Here is a 22,065-nt window from a genome sequence, read left to right as displayed (position 1 = left end):
AGTGCCCTGCAAAAGTATTCATCCCCCTTGGCGTTTTTCCTATTTTGTTGCATTACAACCTGTAATTTGAATGGATTTTTATTTGGATTTTATGTAATGGACATACACAAAATAGTCCAAATTGGTGAAGTGAAATGAATAAAATTACTTGTTTCAGAAAACATTTTTTTTGAAAGTGATGCGTGCATCTGTATTCACCCCCCTTTGCTATGAAGCCACTAAATAAAATCTGGTGCACCCAATTACCTTCAGAAGTCACATAATTAATTAAATAAAGTTCACATGTTTTCAATCTAAATGTCACATGATCTCAGTATATATAGATCTGTTCTGAAAGGCCCCAGAGTCTGCAACACCACTAAGCAAGGGGCTCCACCAAGCAAGCGGCACCATGAAGACCAAGCAGCTCTCCAAACAGGTCAGGGACAAAGTTGTGGAGAAGTACAGATCAGGGTTGGGTTATAAAAAATATCAGAAACTTTGAACATCCCACAGAGCACCATTAAATCCATTATTAAAAAATGGAAAAAATATGGCACCACAACAAACCTGCCATGAGAGGGCTGCCCACCAAAACTCACAGACCAGGCAAGGAGGGCATTAATCAGAGCTGTGGAGCTTTATCTGCAAAGCTCAACAGCAGAGATTGGAGTATCTGTCCAAAGGATCACTTTAAGCCATACACTCCACAGAGCTGGGCTTTAAGGAAGAGTGGCCAGAAAAAGCCATTGCTTAAAGGAAAAATAAGCAAACAGGTTTGGTGTTCGCCAAAAAACATGTGGGAGACTCCCCAAACATATGGAAGAAGGTACTCTGGTCAGATGATACTAAAATTGAGCTTTTTGGCCATCAAGGAAAATGTCTGGCGCAAACCCAACACCTCCCATCACCCCGAGAACACCCTCCCCCCAATGAAGCATGGTGGTGGCAGAATCATGCTGTGGGGATGTTTTTCATCGGCAGGGACTGGGAAACTGGTCAGAATTGAAGAAATTATAAATACAGGGAAATCCCAGAGGCTAGATGTGCCAAGCTTATAGAGACATACCCCAAGAGACTTGCATCTGTAATTGATACAAAAGGTGGTTCTACAAAGTATTGACTTTGGGGGGGGGGGGGTGAATACTTATGCACCCTCAAGTTTTCAGTTTTTTGTATTATTTCTTGTTTGTTTCACAATAAAAAATATTTTGCATCTTCAAAGTGGTAGGCATGTTGTTTAAATCAAGTGATATCAATTCAAATCCATTTTAATTCCAGGTTGTAAGGCAACAAAATAGGAAAAATGCCAAGGGAGTGAATACTTTCGCAAGCCACTGTACAATATACAGGATAATACAGGATTTCTGTGGGGCACATTGTACTTCTACCACACGAGAAGCATCAGGAAATACTTTCCCAGAGATTCAAATAATGCAAAGGTATTCCAGAACTTTTTACCCCTTACTAATTATATTTTTTAAATAGATGCTGAGCAGACAGATTCAGTATCAAAATCCATAGGACTTAAAGATCACATTTATTTTCAGATTTACAAGTTAAGTAACTTTCTTATACAAAACATCCTGCTTCAAAGATTAAAAAGTACTTACAAAGAAAACTTGGAGTCAAGCTGTGTTGGTACCTCCTGCTGGCCAAAGACTGTACAACAGCATACAGTGTAAAACATATATATAAGTTATTGTAGGTTATTGTAGTTATTGTGTATTCAAGGCCTTCACAGCAGAAATTGGGTAGATGATATACCACGATTAAAATAAAATATGTTGGGCATTGTGGTTTTATGAAGCATCAGGGAACAGGAGTCAACAAATCTTGAGAAATCCTCTGAATTCAGGTTTACAATGGGCTTACACAGTATCCCAGATCTTTTCATGATGACATCTTTGATGTGGGCACCCTCTTTTTTCACATTAGTTAATTTTCACCCTCACGTTATCATACGGAGAGTTTTCCTCCTCTTCATGTTGGGGTGTATCCGGCGGAAAAGCTCTCTTAGGTGGCTTGGGGACAGCGTAGTCGTCAACGTGAGGGTTGTATGGATACTCGTGGCCATTGGGGTCAACTATGGTGCCCATGATTTTCCATGCCTGACCTCTGACCTCCTCCGGGTCATCGTAAACAGAGGTGGGGCAGTTGGGCTCCAAAGCTATAGCTGCAGCACAGCCCTCTGGTTCATCATAGATGTGCTCTGCCTTCGTGTATCTGACTTTAGTGCCCTCAGACCTACTTAGGCCTGATCGGATGGCCAACTCATCAATGCTGTCATAGAGGGGATCTGGAGCATCGTCCCCCTGGCAGCCTGACCTCTCACAGCCTTGCGGCTCCACCCCCAGGGGGAGGTGGACACTAAGCAGCATGTCTGCCATCAGGTTCTTGGCAATGGTGTCAAAGGGGAGAGAGTAGTCTGAGTCCTTTGAGGAGTGGTTGGGTCCAGCGCTGAGGCTGAGGGATGGCTTATCCTCCTGCTGCCTCCTCTCCAGAGGCATATTGATCTCAGAGTAGGTCTGACTCTCGCTGTTCATCAGAGGGCAGCTGGAGATGTTCTTCACCTGGTTCTTGCAGGGAATGCCTCTGGTGTCCAGTGTCAGGCTCTTGACCCCGGTGAGGAGTTTCTCCATGGGGGGCTCCAATTTGGCCTGGGGGAGGTGTGGGGGAGACGATCCGTCCCTCTGCAGGGCTTCATTGACAGTGCTGTAAACACCTGGCTCCCCTGCTGGCAGGAGCCTGGGCCCAGGGTCCATCTCCTGGCCTCCTGAGGCCTGTCGGAGGGGTAGGCCTGCACTCCTCTGGAGGTTGATGGCTGACTCCAGGGCATGGAACAGCATGTTGCCCTGTTTGGTGTCAAACTCAAAGCTACCTTCGCCAGAGTCACATCTGCGACCCGCTTCAAAAGAAAATGTCACCTGTAAAGAAATTTGTGTGAGATTGGTTAAAACTTCACTCTGAAGGAAAGTTTCTTACATATAATTATCAGCTATTCACTCATAGGGAGAAACCTCATTGTGCTTTATTTAAAGACTGTACTGTATTTGGGTCACCTTTCTTTAACACTAAAATAATTGTCCTCAACTAGGGTTGCAAAAATTGCCCAAAATTTCCAGAAGTCCCAGTAAGAAGATTAGTGAAATCAGGAGAGAAAAAGTGGGATATCCAGGAATCCCCCAACAAGGATTTCTTGAAAACCTTGGAATACTGGCAAAGTTACCGGAATTTTACAACCCTATCCTCAACCATTCCAAGAGAGATTTGTTGAGATTTTAGATGTTGTTGTGATTACTGGGCTTTTGTAGTTGACAGTCAATGAGAAGGTCACCTTGTCCCGTCCGAACCTCCGGAGGTAGCGGTAGGGCCAGGTGAAAATAACCTCTCCTGACTTGGGCTCTTTGAGGAGGAGGCTGTCGAAGTCTGTCCGTAGAACATAGGAGCCTCTCAGCTTGCAGCGCTCTGCTGCCTCTGTCCTCCTCACCACCACCCTGAACTCCTTCAATGCTGGGAAACAGACAACAGACAGACAGGATGTAACAGACAGACAGTCTGGGAAACAGACAGACATTCTCCTCTAACTCAAGGCAAACAGTATCACACTGACTCAAATTGTAGTGTCCTTATTACACATGGATTTTTACACCTAGTGATAAAAGTATGTAAACCCATATACAGTTTTTATAGTATTTATCAAAAGTGATATTGCATTGTGTTTGGTTGTCAATGAAACCAAATATCAACATACGAAGGAGTTGTATCTTTTGCTTGAATAGTTCAATCTGTGCCACTGACTTAGTCTGGCTTTAATTCCAATGTGTCTACAAATTAATAATTGATATGTTCAGTGATGTAGTGGTAAAAAAATCACTGAACGCCAGTGCAGGGAAAAAAGTCACTCTTCCTATACTTTAAATGTATTTTTCTGCAAATTGTGGGTAAACTTGGCAAAAAAAACAGGGGTAAACTGTGCTTACTTGCATTTGCCCTCCACTACACTACTGGATTTGTTGGATCACGTCTCCATCTCAAACAAAAATCTAAGTTAAAGAATAGGACTAAATCAAATCAAGCTTTAAATACACTTTAAATGAAGTTTGATTTGATTTAGTCCTATTCTTTGACTTACATTCTTGGTTGATGGAGATGTGAATCCAACATACAAAATGATTAGTTTATACAAACTGTCCTTCAAATGTTGATATTTGGTTACGTTGACATTATATACAAAGTTTGTCTATGTTGGAATTTGGTTACCGTGATGACATACAGTGCCTTCAGAAAGTATTCAAACCCCTTGACCCATTGAGATCTTGTATCACTGGCCTACACACAATACCCCATTATGTCAAAGTGGAATTACGTTTTAAGACATTTTTACAGATGAATACAAAATTCAAAGCTGAAATGTCAACCTATTTGTTATGCCAAGCCTACATAAATTCAGGAGTAAAAATGTGTTTAGCAAGTCCCATAATACATTCGACTCACTCTGTGTGCGATAACAGTGCTTAACATGATTTTTGAAAGACTACCTCACACATACAATTATCTGTAAGTTCCCTCAATTTGAGCAGTGAATGTTATGCAGGTGAATGAGGACCCAAAAGCGACTTGGCGAATAACAGAGTCTTTAATCCAGTTTAAGGAAATAGCAATACTCCTATACAAATCGGAGCGGTAAATAAAGCATAAGAAACAATTTCACTCGTAATCACGAGAACTGACTGGAGACTCGATAATGAACTGCAGGTTGCCTCGGGAAGGCACTTGACCGTAGCAGACTCAGACACCTGCTCACCACGCAGCATCTGAGGGAAACACGACACGACAGGGCGATACAAAGACACAGCACGGTGAACAGTATACAAGGATCCGACAGGACAGAAACGGAAAACAAGGGGAGAAATAGGGACTCTAATCAGGGGAAAAGATAGGGAACAGGTGTGGGAAGACTAAATGATTGATTAGGGGAATAGGAACAGCTGGGAGCAGGAACGGAACGATAGAGAGAAGAGAGAGAGAGAGGGAGAGAGAAAAAAGGGAACGAACCTAAAAAGACCAGCAGGGGGAAAACGAACAGAAGGAAAAGCAAAATGACAAGACAATATAAGACAAAACATGACAGTGAATTTCAAACACAGATTCAACCACAAAGACCAGGAAGGTTTTCCAATGCCTTGCAAAGAAAGGTACCTATTGGTAGATGGGTAAAAAATCAATAATCCGACATAGAATATTTCTTTGAGCATGGTGAAGTTATGAATTATACTTTGGAGGGTGTATCAATACATCCAGGCACTACAAATACACAGGCATCCTTCCTAAACCACTCAGGGATTTCACCATGAGGCCAATGGTGACTTTAAAACAAAGAGTTTAATGGTTGCGATAGGAGAAAACTGAGAATGGATTAACAACATTGTAGTTACTCCACAATACTAACCTAAATGACAGAGTGAAAAGAAGGATGCCTGAACAATTTTTTGATACTGTTTTTATAAACATGCATTTTGTTTGCAATAAGGCAATAAAGTCAAACTGCAAAAAATGTGGCGAAAAAATTAGCTTTATGTCCTGAATACAAAGTGTTATGTTTGGGGCAAATCCAACACGACACATCACTGAGTACCACACTTCATATTTCCAAGCATGGTGGTGGCTGCATCATGTTATGGGTATGCTTGTCATCAGCCAGGACTGGGGATTTTTTTTGGGGGGGGATAAAAGAAAACGGAATAGAGCTAAGCAGGAAAACCTGGTTCAGTCTACATTCCAACAGACACTGGGAGACGATTTCCCCTTTCAGCAGGACAGTAAGCTAAAACACAAGGCCAAATATACACTGGAGTTGCTTAGCAAGATGACATGGAATGTTCCTGAGTGGCCTAGTTACAGTTTTGACTTAATTCGACTTGAAAATCTATGGCTAGATTTGGTCCTGTGTAGCTCAGTTGGTAGAGCATGGCGCTTGTAACGTCAGGGTAGTGGGTTCGATCCCCGGGACCACCCATACGTAGAATGTATGCACACGTGACTGTAAGTCGCTTTGGATAAAAGCGTCTGCTAAATGGCATATATTAAAATGGCTGTCTAGCAATGATCAACAACCAACTTGACAGAACTTGAAGAATGTTTTGCAAATATTGTACAATCCAGGTGTGCAAAGCTCTTAGAGACTTACCCAGAAAGACTCATCAGCTGTAATCGCTGCCAACGGTGATTCTAACATGTATTGTATTGACTCAGGGGTGTGAATACTTCTGTAAACTACATTTCTGTATTTCGTTTTTTATACGTTTGCAATTTGAAATGTTCTAAAAACATGTTTTCACATTGTCATTATGGCGTATTGTGTGTTGATGGATGACAAAAAAAAATCTATTTAATCAATTTTGAATTTAGACTCTAACACAATAAATTATGGAATAAGTCAAGGGATATGAATACTTTCTGAAGACACTATAATCCTGTTGTTGAAATGTCACTGTCAAAAAAAAGCTTACGTCGATTCATTTTTTCCACGTAGATTCAACGTCACAATATGTTGACAAATTACGTTGAAACAACATTGATTCAACCAGTTTGTGCCGAGTGGGCAGTGTCCAAAAAATGGGTCTACATTGAAGATTGTGGGTCTTCCAGCAGGACAACAACCCCAAACACACATAAAAAAGCAGCCAGAAGTTAAGAAGAAGTGCTCGACTGTTCTGGAGTGGCCAGCGAAGAATCCAGATCTGAATCACATATAAAAGCTATAACGAGATCTGAAAACAGCAGTTGGTGGAGGGCATCCCTCAAATTTTTAAGAATTAGAGCAGTTTGTTGTTAAGAAGTGGGGCAAATTGACAGTATACGGTGCAGCAAGCTCATTGATGGTTACAAGTGTTTGTCTGCAGTTATCTTGGTCAAAGGCTGAACAACCAAGTACTAGCCCAGGAGTGGCAATAATTTTGTCTTTATTTTCTCAATCAAAAATTTAAACTTAAGTTTAAACTTAAGTTTACAGAAATTGGTTCTTCAATGTTGAAAATCGAATAAAAATGTTTGTAATGAACTTCGTCTGTTGTTTGTAGAGAATCAGACCGAAATGCAGCGTGTAGGTTACTCATGACTTTTAATAAAGATAAAGCGGTACATGAAATAACTGAAAATATGAAAACAACAAACGAGAGAAACAAATACAGCCTATCTGGTGACTAACACTAAGACAGGTACAATCACCCACGAAATACAACGCGCACTCAAGCTACCTAAATACGGTTCCCAATCCGAGACAACTAGAATCAGCTGACTCCAATTAGGAATCGCCTCAGGCAGCCAAGCCTAACTAGACACACCCCTAATAATACACACTCCCAATTAATACAAACCCAATACGAAATAACAACATATAAACCCATGTCACACCCTGGCCTACCCAAACATATAACAAAAACACAAGATACAATGACCAAGACGTGACAGAACCCCCCCCCCCCTAAGGTGCGGACTCCGGGACGCACCTCAAGAGCATAGGGAAGGTCCGGGTGGGCGTCTGTCCATGGTGGCGGTTCTGGCTCGGGACGTGGACCCCACTCCATAAATGTCCTACTTCCTCCCCTTCGCGTCCTAGGATAATCCACCTTCTCCGCCGACCATGGCCTAATAGTCCCACCCTGATCCCCACATAACTGAGGGGCAGCTCGGGACAGAGGGGCAGCTCGGGACAGAGGGGCAGCTCGGGACAGAGGGGCAACTCAGGATAGAGGGGCAACTCAGGATAGAGGGGCAACTCAGGATAGAGGGGCAACTCAGGATAGAGGGGCAACTCAGGACAGCGGGGCAGCCCGGGACAGAGGGGCAGCCCGGGACAGAGGGGCAGCCCGGGACCGAAGCAGCCCGGTACTGAGGGGAAGCCCGGTACTGAGGGGAAGCCTGGTACTGAGGGGAAGCCCAGTACTGAGGGGAAGCCCTGTACTGAGGGGAAGCCCGGTACTGAGAGGAAGCTCGGTACTGAAAGGGAGCCCAGTACAGAGAGGGAGCCTAGTACTGAGAGGAAGCTCAGTACTGAGAGGAAGCTCAGGCAGGTAGTAGGCTCCGGTAAATCCTGGCTGGCTGGTGGACCTGGATGATTAAGGTTGTCTGGCCGATCTAGCTGGTCTTGGCAGACTGGCACTTCTGGCGGATCCTGGCAGACTGGCACTTCTGGTGGATCCTGGCAGACTGGTGACGCTGGGCCGACAGGAGACTCCGGCAGCACAGGAGAGGAGAAAGGCTCTGGCTGAGCTGAACAGGCGGGAGACTCCAACAGTGCAGGAGAGGAGAAAAGCTCTGGCTGCGCTGCACAGGCGAGGCGCACTGGACGCGCTGGGCCGACTGGTAGCACTGGTGGCGCTGGACAGACAGGAGACTCCGGCAGCGCCGGAGAGGAGAAAGGCTCTGTCTGCGCTAAACAGGCTGGAGACTCCGATAGCACAGGAGGGGAGAAAAGCACTGGCTGTGCTGAACAGGCGATGCGCACTGGACGCGCTGGGCCGACTGGGAGCACTGGTGGCGCTGGACAGACAGGAGACTCCGGCAGCGCAGGAGAGGAGAAAAGCTCTGGCTGAGCTAAACAGGCGAGGCGCACTGGAGGCCTGGTGCGTGGTGCTGGAACTGGTGGTACTGGCGCGAGGACACGCACAGGAAGCCTGGTGCGGGGAGCTGCTACCGGAGGACTGGTGTGTAGAGGTGGCTCTGGATAGACCGGACCGTGCAGGCGCACTGGAGCTCTAGAGCACCGAGCCTGCCCAAGCTTCCCTGGCTCGATGCCCACTCTATCCCGGCCAATAGGAAGAGCTGGTATGTGCCTCACCGGGCTATGCTCCCGCACTGAAAACACTGTGTGCTCCATAGCATAACACGGTGCCTGCCCAGTCTCTCTAGCCCAACGGTGAGCACAGGGAGTATGCGCAGGTCTCCTACCTGGCATAACTATTCTCCCTTCTAGCTCCCCCCCAATAATTTTTTTGGGCTGTTTTTCCGGTTTCCTTGCCAACCGTGTTCCCTCGTATCGTCGGCTCCTATCTCCCGCTGCCTCTGCTCTCCTTAGTGCCTCCACCTGTTCCCATGGGAGGCGATCTCTTCCGGCCAATATCTCCTCCCAAGTGTAACAACCTTTACCATCCAATAAGTCTTCCCATGTCCATTCTCCAAATAATTCATCCTCCCTTTGCTGCTCCAGCTGTCGCTGCCTGTTTAAACCAGCGCCTCTCCGTTTTTCCGGCGTGTCTTTTTCGTTGATTCGATTCGCCTGTAGCCCTCTTCGCATTGCTGTAGAGAATCCCAGGCGGGCTCCTGCACACGCCCTGGGTCGGCCGCCCACCTGTCGATTTCTTCCCACGTAGTATAATCCATATCGTCCTCCTTCAGATCCTGCCAGTTCACACGCTGCTCGGTCTGTGAATCGTGGTGGGTGATTCTGTAATGAACTTCGTCTGTTGTTTGTAGAGAATCAGACCGAAATGCAGCGTGTAGGTTACTCATGACTTTTAATAAAGATAAAGCGGTACATGAAATAACTAAAAATATGAAAACAACAAACGAGAGAAACAAATACAGCCTATCTGGTGACTAACACTAAGACAGGTACAATCACCCACGAAATACAAAGCGCACTCAAGCTACCTAAATACGGTTCCCAATCCGAGACAACTAGAATCAGCTGACTCCAATTAGGAATCGCCTCAGGCAGCCAAGCCTAACTAGACACACCCCTAATAATACACACTCCCAATTAATACAAACCCAATACGAAATAACAACATATAAACCCATGTCACACCCTGGCCTACCCAAACATATAACAAAAACACAAGATACAATGACCAAGGCGTGACAACGTTTTTTTTTCAAAGAAATAGTGAATTATTTTAGAAAAGTGCAAGTGTGACAATATATTTGGCCGCAACTGTACAGTGCAGAGTTAAACAACACCAGACTCTCTGTCAGGTCCTAGCATATTGTACTGCAGGTTAACTGATTTCCCCCAAAATTCCAGTTGTAAAGTGATCATTCCAGTACTGGACCCCCTCCCCACTGCTACTGTGGTTCCCATGATGAACGAAACAAGCCAAGTTACAGTCGGTGCAATGAACATAAGCCATGGGGGAGAGCACTGCACTTTGTCAGTTGCTCTGTGGGAGGGAGATCAAATCCCAGTCACAGCCAGAGGCATATTGCTCCTGTTTTCCATTCACTTGGATAACAGTCTTTAAGTGAGAGAAAAGTGGAATGCATTCTCATTACCAATCCTAGACCTACACAGTGCCATGTGTTTAGCATCTAACTTTGGCCTGAATGCCAAGCGTCACATCTGTAGGAAACCTGGCAACATCCCTACAGTGAAGCATGGTGGTGGCAGCATCATACATCATGCTTTGTCATTATGGGGTATTGTGAGAAGAAAAAAACAATTGAATTAATTTTAGAATAAGGCTGTAACCTAACAAAATGTGGAAAAATTCAAGGGGTCTGAATATTTTCTGAAGGTGCTGTACGTACATTTTCCAAATCCCTTTAGAGAGAGCTAATGTAATGGGAGTTTGAATATACTGTAGATCAGACTCACAATGTGTTAGCATGGTTTCAAAGAAAATACTTCCCACTCATGGATGAAAAGGATGAAAACCGACACTTGTGAAAACCTGTCACATCCATCACTATCCCTTCCCTTTAGGGTGCCTTCAAACCAAAATGCATGAAACACCCCAGCTAGCACAGTGGATCTGGGCCGATTCCGGCAGAGAGTAGGTGCACTCGGCTGAGAGTCAAACGTCATGTGGCCTGAGTCTGGGCCCGAGTATTACTTATTACTCACATGGCCTGAGTATTACTTATGGCTAGGATGCGAGGATTGAGCTCGGGCCGATTCCGGTGAGAGTTATCTGGCCCAAATGTATAACTTGGGGCTTGGGACGATTAGGGCTACTCTCTGGCATATGATTACATATGCTTTATATAATTAACATGTTATGATTTATTTTTCCATATTTTGTCATTGTTGCTGTGTCCCATCGCACTGTAGCGACTCCTGTGGCGGGCCAGGAGCATGCACACTGACATGTTCACCAAGTGTATGGTGTTTCCTTCAACACAAAATGTTTTTTTTTTTTTGTGGATGGGTATATTTGTATGTATAAAATGAATAATAGTAATATTTAAAATGACTAAATCGGGTAATTTTGTATACATTTATTTAAATTAGCATCGGGCCGCTTCTGGGGGGATTCTGGTAAGATGCCAGCAAATTAGTCTAAATTCTGGTAGACGGACACGGCCCGATGTACTTGGGCCGATTCTGGGCAGTCATTTATTTTGATTCCTGGCCGAGTCCGACACCCGATTCCGGGCCGATTCAATCAGTTCTGGCCCCTTCAATCAGAGGGCCGCTTCTGGGCCGATTCCTCATTGCTAGCTGGGACATGTCAAACGCAGCGGTTTAGTAGGGTGGGAGAAATAGTTAGCAAGAAACGGTGTTCTACATTTTTAATTGGTTGTGACGGACATATCTTGGCAGCTTTTCTTATTGACAGCACACCACAACCCTAGGCCCTCCCCCAACGCACTGCTCCCATTGAAAACCATTGCGTTGCTGCATTTTTTTACAGATCCGTTTGTCATGTTTTGAAAGCACCCTTGACTGAGCTGGATCTTCACTGTAGCGCCTTTGAGCAGCACCTGAGAGAGAGACTCTGTAACAGAGCTGAGCAGAGCAGAATGTTTGTAAAATATGTCTTCGTAAGCCACAGATATATTGCTGCACTGAGTAGAGGATGTTTCGTTGAAAAGATGCACTGGCTTGTAACCTCTCAGGACTTCCTCAACCAACAAAAAGAGAGAAGAGCCTATTGACTTCCTGTTACATCCAAGCCCTATCTGACAGAAATACCCTGTTCTTAAAATAAACTCGCTGACTTCTCTATACAGTAGCTCAGCTCCACCTCTTTGCCACTGGTGGATGAGCCTAAACCACTAAACCAGTTTCTCACCCAAATTTTTTTTTTTTTTTAAATGTTCCGTTCTACATACTTTGCAGTCTGTCTGTAGGTCTATTTGGAGGCACATTGAACTAACCGTGGCCCTGTAAAATGCTATGGATAAGTGTTTTGGTTTTTGGGTTAATATCTTCCCAGGTGCTTGTTCAGAAGGTTGAGGTTGAGGAGTTGCTTCCTCTGCCTGGTGCACCACATGCATTTGCTGTTTGTTTATGAGAGGCATGGAATTGCATGACTGAAAATGGCACATGAAATAAAAAAACAAGAGAATTCAGGATGGATGACTACACAGTCACTGCAGACATTTCAACTCAAGGTGCCATGACTACTTACATATACTGTGTAATGCTGATAGAAAAAAATATTTTTGAAGCCCAAGCACTAATTTCACATTATACAACTATTCTTGCTTTGGCTCATACAGTATCTGGCTACGATCAGCTCAGTGGAGATATGCCTATTCATATCACACACAGAGATCCTGTTACATTTTTGTAATCCAACAGTAAATACCATAAACAATCTGAATCAGAGTGTGTGTTTTACCCTCAGAACGATACACTGGCTGCAGGCCTGTCAGCTGAAAGTTGCATGCTGAAGTTGTTAAGCTTGTGATCTCAAACGCAGGCTCTGGTTTACCTCACATGCATCTACTAATAATTACAGCCCCTCAGAAATAGACATACTGGTATACTTAACTCAAATCACTGCCACAATGCTGTAGCTATTACGATGTTGCTGCTAAGGACACATCTTATTCTAGTTTTTATCAATAATGAACTGACAGTTTTAGACAAGAATATCCAAGATCCAGGATGAGAAAAACATAGCTAAAAACTAGACACAGATTAAGTCTTTGATTAAAAAGCATGCTCAATGGAGAATCTCCATTGAAATAGCTTTTTAGTCCAGGGCTTCTATTCACCTATGTCTGAGAAATCAGCCCTAAATGTTGTTGGTTGAAAGGATGTGATATTTGTATCACATGTATATGTCAAAAGTCAGTGCCTCATTGTACTTTTAAGACATGGAGAGAACAGAAAACAGTAGAGAACAGGATGTAACTCTTCTGACTGATAAGTAAGTGGTCAATGTGCAAACATGCGGACACTGGTGGTGCAATGCTCATCAACCACAAGACAGGAAAATATGTCACAATTTTCCACTATGTATAACAGTCAAAATAAGACAGAGATGTACACATGTGTCTGTGTGTAAGAGGCCACAGAAAATGTATTACAAAATGAGGTTTGGTTTTATATTATATATTGACATTTATATTTTATTTTATATACTGTATAGTCAAGTTTTTTGAACATTTACCTCAAATGGAAAATATAAAGAAGCACTTCCTTTATTCAAATTAATCTGAAGTCCTATTACTGTAATGCTCCAATGTATACACCCCAATATGACTTACTTATTTAAAGCCCTAGGTTCCTCAACTTGAGCTCTGTATACACTCCAGTATACACTCCAGTAACTGATCAGAGTAGTGATGAGTTGAGTCACGTCAGGCACATTTATCCTCTCATTACAAGACATTAGATGAATGTCAAAGAACAGTGTCCCATGACCTGAAAGTGCTCAGGGCTGTACAGTAGGCCACAGCAAGTGCTACGTATGTAGACATACAGTATCAGTGACACTTTTCTCTGCAGTTATCTGAGAATGTCCTGTGTGTGTGTGTGTGTGTGTGTGTGTGTGTGTGTGTGTGTGTGTGTGTGTGTGTGTGTGTGTGTGTGTGTGTGTGTGTGTGTGTGTGTGTGTGTGTGTGTGTGTGTGTGTGTGTGTGTGTGTGTGTGTGTGTGTGTGTGTGTGTGTGTGTGTGTGTGTGTGTGTGTGTGTGTGTGTGAGTGTGTGCGTGTGTGTGCGTGTGTGTGCTTGCACGGGTGTATGTGTCTTGCTATATAAAATTATTTTGTTTTCCTTCATGGGGTAAATAGCAAGACTTACCACTGTCTCTTCTGCTGTACAGAGAGTTGTCCTCCATCCCCATTTCTGCAGCATCTTCCCTTGATCGCTGCATACTGTTACGTTTCATCCCTCCTTTCTCACCCCAGTTCATCTGCATTGGTCAAATATACCATCATAAACATACTGTGAACGTCAACATTTCCACATATTGGAAGAAGAAAACAGACTGCAGGGCCTTGGAATGTTTGTATTGTTGGTTGTGCTTGTGTGTAATAATAACAGTGTTCACTTGTGTACTTAGCAGTGTTCACTTGTGTACTAAGCACTAGATCTGTACCTGCTGTTTCACCAGTGTTAGTTGGATGATGGATAATGCGGGCTAGCTACTGCTTTGGCACTGTTTTTTTCCTCCTGAATTGTATTTTGCTAATACAAAGCATATAAGGGAGAGACTGTTAACTAAGTTCAAAACACAAGCTGAGTGAGCCAATAATCTTCAACAGTCAGCTAAAAACAGCTAAAATTAGTGGGTTTCTTTGGTAAACCCTGCTACTGTTTTTCATCACATGATGGTAGTGTCAACTCAGAAGTGACTCAGAAGTCAATGTGTGACAGAGTATTTTTTCTATATAGCGTGACAGTTTTGAGTTCCTGAGTTATCTGCTTGCTTTTCAAAAATATTTTGAAGTGTAATGTCATAACTGTTGTCATAAGTGTAATGTCATATATTGCTGTATGCATGTTTACAGTATATCAGTTATGATTTAGATCCCCAGCCCTATGTTGAACTGTACATGAACTGGACATGCAGCATCATATAAAGTGCGATCCCTCTACTTTTAAGCAGAATCAAACCTGACAGAACAAGGGATCTGACTGGACGTACAGGGAATGCAATTTCGCACAGTTTCTGTGTCCAGTCGTCCAGCTCGACCATCTCCACAGCAAACACAAAAAGTTTGTCTGCAGTCTCCACATGGAACTGGCCACAGTCTTTCGGGGAGCCCTCCATGTCCACTTCTGACACCCGGATACAGTCGCTTAGCTTGATCACCTTCTTGCTCTCCTGCTGCTTGCGGAGGTTTTTGTCTGATTTCTCCAGGGTGCTCGCACCATCTTTGCATTCAAAGAACTCCAAGCGTGAGATGGAGCAGGTACTCTCCCTGTACAGGATCGACCAGACCTTTTTCCATTTCTGTAGGGGAGAAGACAAAGCATGGGGTCAGACAGCAACAGAGGCACAGAAAGGCCAATATTCATATTTTAAGGGATGTCTCTGCTTGTTTCATGAGGCTACTGGTAAGCCCTATTACTAGTTTCACTTCCTATAGCCTGGAATAGGTTTGACAGTATCCAACTGGTTCAGCAGGTGAAAAGAGGAAGATAAAGTGAATCCATTGTCAACACTGCTCTTCATATGGCATTGCTCAATACTGTCGAGGGGAATAACTTGGATGCTTTGCTCTGTGAAATTCCTTTTAAAAAACTAAATATTTTGCAATTACAACAAAGAAATGCGATTGATTCAGTCTACCACAGTGGAGATGGGTTTTGCAGATTGGTTGCTACTGCTGCTATTGCACCATTAAAACAAAACCCTCTATGAGGGATTTCGAGACTGGTCTGAGACCCGCAATTACTACTCCTGGAGCAAATACAAACACATCAGGAAAGTCTAGCCTGACAGGAAATTGACCTTAACTATAGGTTATTCCCCCTGGTTTAACTAAACAAAGACTCCTTAATCTACATAAGTCTCTGGTACTGAACTATGGAACTCTTTCGCTGTAGCACATAAAAGTTATTGGTTGCCGTTTGCCTTTATAACTGGATAAATACCGCTGGTGATGCCAACAGACGACTATCTCAAATCAAAACGTGTCGTGGGGGGATTAAAAACGGTGAAAAAAGAAATATGTGTGTAAAAGAGAGAGATAGTAATTGCATCTTTTTGTATTAACTTTGGATAAATGCCGAAAATAAGGTCTGTGGTAAAGACAGGCTTAGGAGATCTTATACGTTTTGTTCTGAGATCATTTTCATCAGCTAATGTAACTTTTTGTGAATCATTTCTGTCAATTAAAAAAATAACATAAAGTCTTCATAATTCATAAAGGTCATGTTAACTTGCTGATATTATCTCATAAAACAAAACGTATAAGATCTCCTCAGCCTGTGTTAACCTCAGATCTTATTTTAGGAGTTTATCACAAAACCCTATTCTTTCCCCATTAATTTTCACCATAGGGATGACTGAACGAACCAGAGTTAACTCATTTCCAAGTTCTTGGACTACAAGCTGGCAAAGTCTGGACAACACAGCTGGGTATTTAACACTCTCTCTTCAGTCATGTGTGGCAACATCATTATACTGTCTTTCTTGATGAGCATTAGCTATATTGTACAAAAAAATCAAGTTGATTCAAAGTATTATTAATAAGTAACTGGTTCCACAGCCATATTTTTATTTACTCAACTTTACTCAAGTGTTACCTGAACTAGAAAATTATTGTTGGCCTAAAATTCAGTCAAATTAAAACTGCAGTTGAAGTCGGATTTTTACAAACACTTAGGATGGAGTCATTAAAACTCGTTTTTCAACCACTCCACAAATTTATTGTTAACAAAATAGAGTTTTGGAAAGTTGGTTAGGACATCTACTTTGTGCATGACACAAGTAATTTTTCCAACAATTGTTTACATTATTTAAGTTATAATTCACTTTATCCACAATTCCAGTGGGTCAGAAGTTCACATACACTAAATTGAATGTGCCTTTAAACAGCTTGGAAAATTCCAGAAAATGATGTCATGGCATTAGAAGCTTCCGATAGGCTAATTGACATCATTTGAGTCAATTGGAGGTGTATTTGTGGATGTATTTCAAGGCCTAACTTCAAACTCAGTGCCTCTTTGCTTGACATCATGGGAAAATCAAAAGAAATCAGCCAAAATGGTAGACCTCCACAAGTCTGGTTCATCCTTGGGAGCAACTTCCAAACACCTGAAGGTACCATGTTCATCTGTACAAACAAGAGTACACAAGTATAAACACCATGGGACCATGCAGCTGTCACACCGCTCAGGAAGGAGACGTGTTCTGTCTCCTAGAGATGAACGTACTTTGGTGCGAAAAGAGCAAATCAATCCCAGAACAACAGCAAAGGACCTTGTGAAGATGCTGGAGGAAACAGGTACAAAAGTAGCTACATCTACAGTAAAACAAGTCCTATATCGACATAACCTGAAAGGCCGCTCAGCAAGGAAGAAGCCACTGCTCCAAAACCGCCATAAAAAAAGACAGACTACGGTTTGCAACTGCACATGGGGACAAAGATCGTACGTTTTGGAGAAATATCCTCTGGTATTTTGAAACAAAAATAGAACTGTTTGGTCATAATGACCATCGTTATGTTTTGAGGAAAAAGGGTGAGGCTTGTAAGCCGAAGAACACATCCCAACCGTGAAGCACTGGGGTGGCAACATCATGTTGTGGCGGTGCTTTGCTGCAGGAGGGACTGGTGCACTTCACAAAATAGATGACATCATGAGGAAGGAAAATTATGTGGATATATTGTATCAAGACATCAGTCAGGAAGTTAAAGCTTGGTCAAAAAAGGGTCTTCCAAATTGACAATGACCCCAAGCATACTTACAAAGCTGTGGCAAAATGGCTTAAGGACAGCAATTTCAAGGTATTGGAGTGGCCATCACAAAGCCCTGACCTCAATACTATAGAAAATGTGTGGGCAGAACTGAAAAAGCGTGTGCGAGCAAGGAGGCCTACAAACCTGACTCAGTTACACCAGTGTCAGGAGGAATGGGCCAAAATTAACCCAACTTATTGTGGGAAGCTTGTGGAAGGCTACCTGAAATGTTTGACCCAAGTTAAACAATTTAAAGGCAATGCTACCAAATGCTAATTTGTTTGATTGATTGATTTTTTATTTAACTTCATTTAACTAGGTAGGCCAGTTGAGAACAAGTTCGCATTTACAACTGTGACCATGCCAATATAAAGCAAAGCAGTGAGACAAACAACAACACAGAGTTGCACATGGAAAAAAAACGTACAGTCAATAACAATAGAAAAAGTCTATATACAGTGTGTGCAATTGGCCTGAGGAGGTAAGGCAATAAATAGGCCATAGTAGCAATGTAATTACAATTTAGCAAATGAACCCTGGAGTGATAGATGTGCAGATGATGATGTGCAGATGATGAAGTAGAAATACTGGTGTGCGGAAGAGCAAAAAAGTAAATAAAAATAACAATATGGGGATGCGGTAGGTAGATTGGATGGGCTATTTATAGATGGTCTGTGTACAGCAGTAGCGATCGGTAAGCTGCTCAGATAGCTGATGCTTAAAGTTAGTGAGGGAGATATAAGTTTCCAACTTCAGCGATTTTTGAAATTCGTTCCAGTCATTGGCAGCAGAGAACTGGAAGGAAAGGCGGCCAAAGTAGGTGTTGTCTTTGGGGATGACCAGTGAGAAATACCACCTGGAGCGCGTGCTAAGGGTGGGTGTTGTTATGGTGACCAGTGCGCTGAGGTAAGGCAGAACTTTACCTAGCAATGACTTATAGATGACCTGGAGCCAGTGGGTCTGGCGACGCATATGTAGCGAAGGCCAGCCTACGAGAGGATACAGGTCGCAGTGGTGGGTTGTATATGGGGCTTAGTGACAAGACGGATGGCACTGTGATAGACTGTATCCAGTTTGCTGAGTAGAGTGTTGGAGGCTATTTTGTAAATGACATTGCTGAAGTCGAGGATCGGAAGGACAGTCAGTTTTACGAGGGTATGTTTGGCAGCGTGAGGGAAGGAAGCTGATTCTTTAATTTTGGATTGGAGATGTTAAATATGAGTCTGGAAAGAGAGTTTACAGTCTAGCCAGACACCTAGGTATTTGTAGTTGTCCACATATTCTAAGTCAGAACCGTCCAGAGTAGTGATGCTAGTAGGGCTGGAGGGTGCGGGCAGCAATCGGTTGAAAAGCATGCATTTAGTTTGACTAGTTTTTAAGAGCAGTTTGAGGCTACAATAGGAGTGTTGTATGGCATTGAAGCTCATTTGGAGGTTTGTTAACACAGTGTCCAAAGAAGGGCCAGAAGTATACATAATGGTGTTGTCTGCGTAGAGGTGGATCAGGGAATCACCCGCAACAAGAGTGACATCGTTGATAAATACAAAGAAAGAGTTGGCCCGAGAATTGAACCCTATGGCACCCCCATAGAGACTGCCAGAGGTCCGGACAACAGGCCCTCCAATTTGACACACTGAACTCTATCTGAGAAGTAGTTGGTGAACCAGACGAGGCAGTTATTTGAGAAACCAAGGCTGTTGAGTCTGCCGATAAGAATACGGTGATTGACAGAGTCGAAAGCCTTGGCCAGGTCGATGAAGATGGCTGCACAGTATTACATTTACATAGTGTTTTATAATTATGACCGCAGGCAGCTTTCCAATCTTTAGGGATCTCGGATGATACGAAAAAGAGGTTGAACAGACTGGTCATCGGGGTTGCAACACTGGCGCCGGATAATTGTAGAAATAGAGGGTCTAGATTGTCTAGCCCAGCTGATTTGTACGGGTCCACGTTTTGCAGCTCTTTCAGAACACCTGCTATCTGGATTTGGGTGAAGGCTTGGGCAAGTAGCTGCGGGGGGTGCGGAGCTGTTGGCTGGGGTTGGGGTAGCCAGGAGGGAAGCATGGCCAGCCATAGAGAAATGCTTGTTGAAATTCTCGATTATCGTGGATTTATCAGTGGTGACAGTGTTTCCTAGCCTCAGTGCAGTGGGCAGCTGGGAGGAGGTGCTCTTATTCTCTATGGACTTTACAGTGTCCCAAAACTTTTTGGAATTAGAGCTACAGGATGCAAATTTCTGCTTGAAAAAGCTAGCCTTTGCTTTCCTAACTGACTGCGTGTATTGGTTCCTGACTTCCTTGAAAAGTTGCATATCGCAGGGACTATTCGATGCTAGTGCTGTCCGCCACAGAATGTTTTTGTGCTGGTTGAGGACAGTCAGATCTGGAGTGAACCAAGGGAGTGTATGTAAACTTCTGACCCACTGGGAATGTGATGAAAGAAATAAAAGCTGAAATAAATCATTCTCTCTACTATTATTCTGACATTTCACTTTCTTAAAATAAAGTGGTGATCGTAACTGACCAAAAACAGGGTATTTTTACTAGGATTAAATGTCAGGAATTGTGAAAAACTGAGTTTAAATGTATTCAGATAAGGTGTAAGGTGTAAACTTCCGACTTCAACTGTATGTGTGTGCTCAACTTGTCTCATATGTTCATTCAACTATAAATTATTATTTTGGCATCAAAACTAAAAAAGGCTGTGCAACTGGTTACACACACACACACACACACACACACACACACACACACACACACACACACACACACACACACACACACACACACACACACACACACACACACACACACACACACACACACACACACACACACACACACACACACACACACACACACACACACACACACACACACACACACACACACAGTGCTTTTAACTTTCACATTGTACATACTTGTAATTATTTTATTCAAAATGTCCTAACCTGGGATTTGAACTCACATGGCATTTAGATCTTCCTGCTACGCCACCATGTCTGTCAATTATCAGTTCATCTGACTATTCTCATCATTGTTTTGATTTATTTATTTCAACAATTTTTGGGTTTTCTGTATAGTTGTCTAATTTTGGTGGGGCATTTGACTCTGTTTTAATGTTAAAAACACTGTGTGTTTGTATAGTTAATTCCACAGCTTTTTTTAGGTTAGACGCACAAATAATAATTTGTAGTTTAATGAACATATGAGGCAATTTGAGCATACATACATTTAAGTTGGCTGAATTTTTGCCTACGTTTTGTCAAGTTTGGGCCAACTATTTTTTTGTTCAGGTAACACTCGGACCAAAAAGTGGAGTAAACCAAAAAAGGGCTGTGGAACCATTTACTAAATAATAATTACTTGAAACAACAATATTTTTTGTTTTACAGTGTAGATGATTTGACAACCTCGATCAATTAGCAGCTGTTTCTTACATGATAACAATACCACTATTAGATTGATGGATGACTCATGCTCATGATATCGAGAAGGCAGAAGCCATTGAGTTTATGTGTGTGAGTAAGCAACACATATTAATAGTGTGCTCAGGCCACACAGCGACTCTGAGGAGAGTGATACAAAGGAGCTGTGGCAGATCTTACCTTGCCAAACCTATGTTGCTGTAAGTAGAGCATTCCTTTCTTCCTGATGTCCTCCTCCATTGTGTACCAGCTCTGTTGCCCCTACTCCTCTCCACTTTTATCTCTCTGTTCAACACGACACCCTGCTTGTGGTATTTATCTACAAATGACGCAAACACCTCAAGTTCCCTGTCATGTTGACTTCCTGTATGCGCAGCTGCATCACAGAACACAGCAGTTCAGTACTAAAACACTGTGTGTGTGTGGTACATTTTTGTGATTTAGCAGACGCTCTTGTCCAGAGCGACTTAAAGGAGCAATTAGAGTTAACTGTCTTGCTCATGGGCACATCAATGATTTTTCACCTAGTCGGGGATTTGAAAAAGCAACCTTCGATTACTGGCCCAACTCTTTTAACCACTAGGCTATCTGCCACCCTCTGTGTGTGTGTGTGTGTGTGTGTGTGTGTGTGTGTGTGTGTGTGTGTGTGTGTGTGTGTGTGTGTGTGTGTGTGTGTGTGTGTGTGTGTGTGTGTGTGTGTGTGTGTGTGTGTGTGTGTGTGTGTGTGTGTGTGTGTGTGTGTGTGGCCTTTTATTGTGTGAATCTCTTGTTTCTCAATCACAAGACGCGCAATTGTTTTGAGTGTTACATATTACATGTTTTGCATATAAAAACAATATCAAGAGTACGATAAATGTACAAGTGTCACCATTCATAAGTAAAATGTAATTGGTGTAGCAGGATGGCTCAAAAAAATTGAATAATCTTTTAGCCTTATTGGTATAGGCTACATTTAGTAAATTCTGTACAATTATTTTCATTTCACAGCCCGTCTGACTTTGTGGTCAAATTAGTGCATCCTTCCTGTGTCCATTTTCCATCATCTAAGCAACATTTGAATAAATGCAAA

The 22,065-nt window shown here is 42.8% G+C and overlaps 1 protein-coding gene across 1 annotated transcript; it reads right to left on the bottom strand.

Annotated features, from left to right (window-relative positions):
• Positions 1-1,502: 1,502 nt before the first annotated feature.
• On the bottom strand, positions 1,503-21,334 carry dok2 (docking protein 2). The gene is made up of 5 exons (XM_046346572.1): positions 21,177-21,334; positions 14,806-15,114; positions 13,959-14,070; positions 3,317-3,492; positions 1,503-2,906 (listed from the first exon to the last, which is right to left on the bottom strand). Exons 1-5 carry the CDS (start codon positions 21,234-21,236, stop codon positions 1,914-1,916), a joined length of 1,650 nt encoding a protein of 549 aa, XP_046202528.1. The 5' UTR covers positions 21,237-21,334; the 3' UTR covers positions 1,503-1,913.
• Between the last annotated feature and the right edge of the window lie 731 nt (positions 21,335-22,065).

This window comes from Oncorhynchus gorbuscha, linkage group LG04 (assembly GCF_021184085.1).
Source record: "Oncorhynchus gorbuscha isolate QuinsamMale2020 ecotype Even-year linkage group LG04, OgorEven_v1.0, whole genome shotgun sequence".
NCBI lineage: Eukaryota > Metazoa > Chordata > Actinopteri > Salmoniformes > Salmonidae > Oncorhynchus > Oncorhynchus gorbuscha.
The sequence above is the reverse complement of the archived record's forward strand: the minus strand, read 5'-3'. Positions and strand labels throughout refer to the sequence as shown.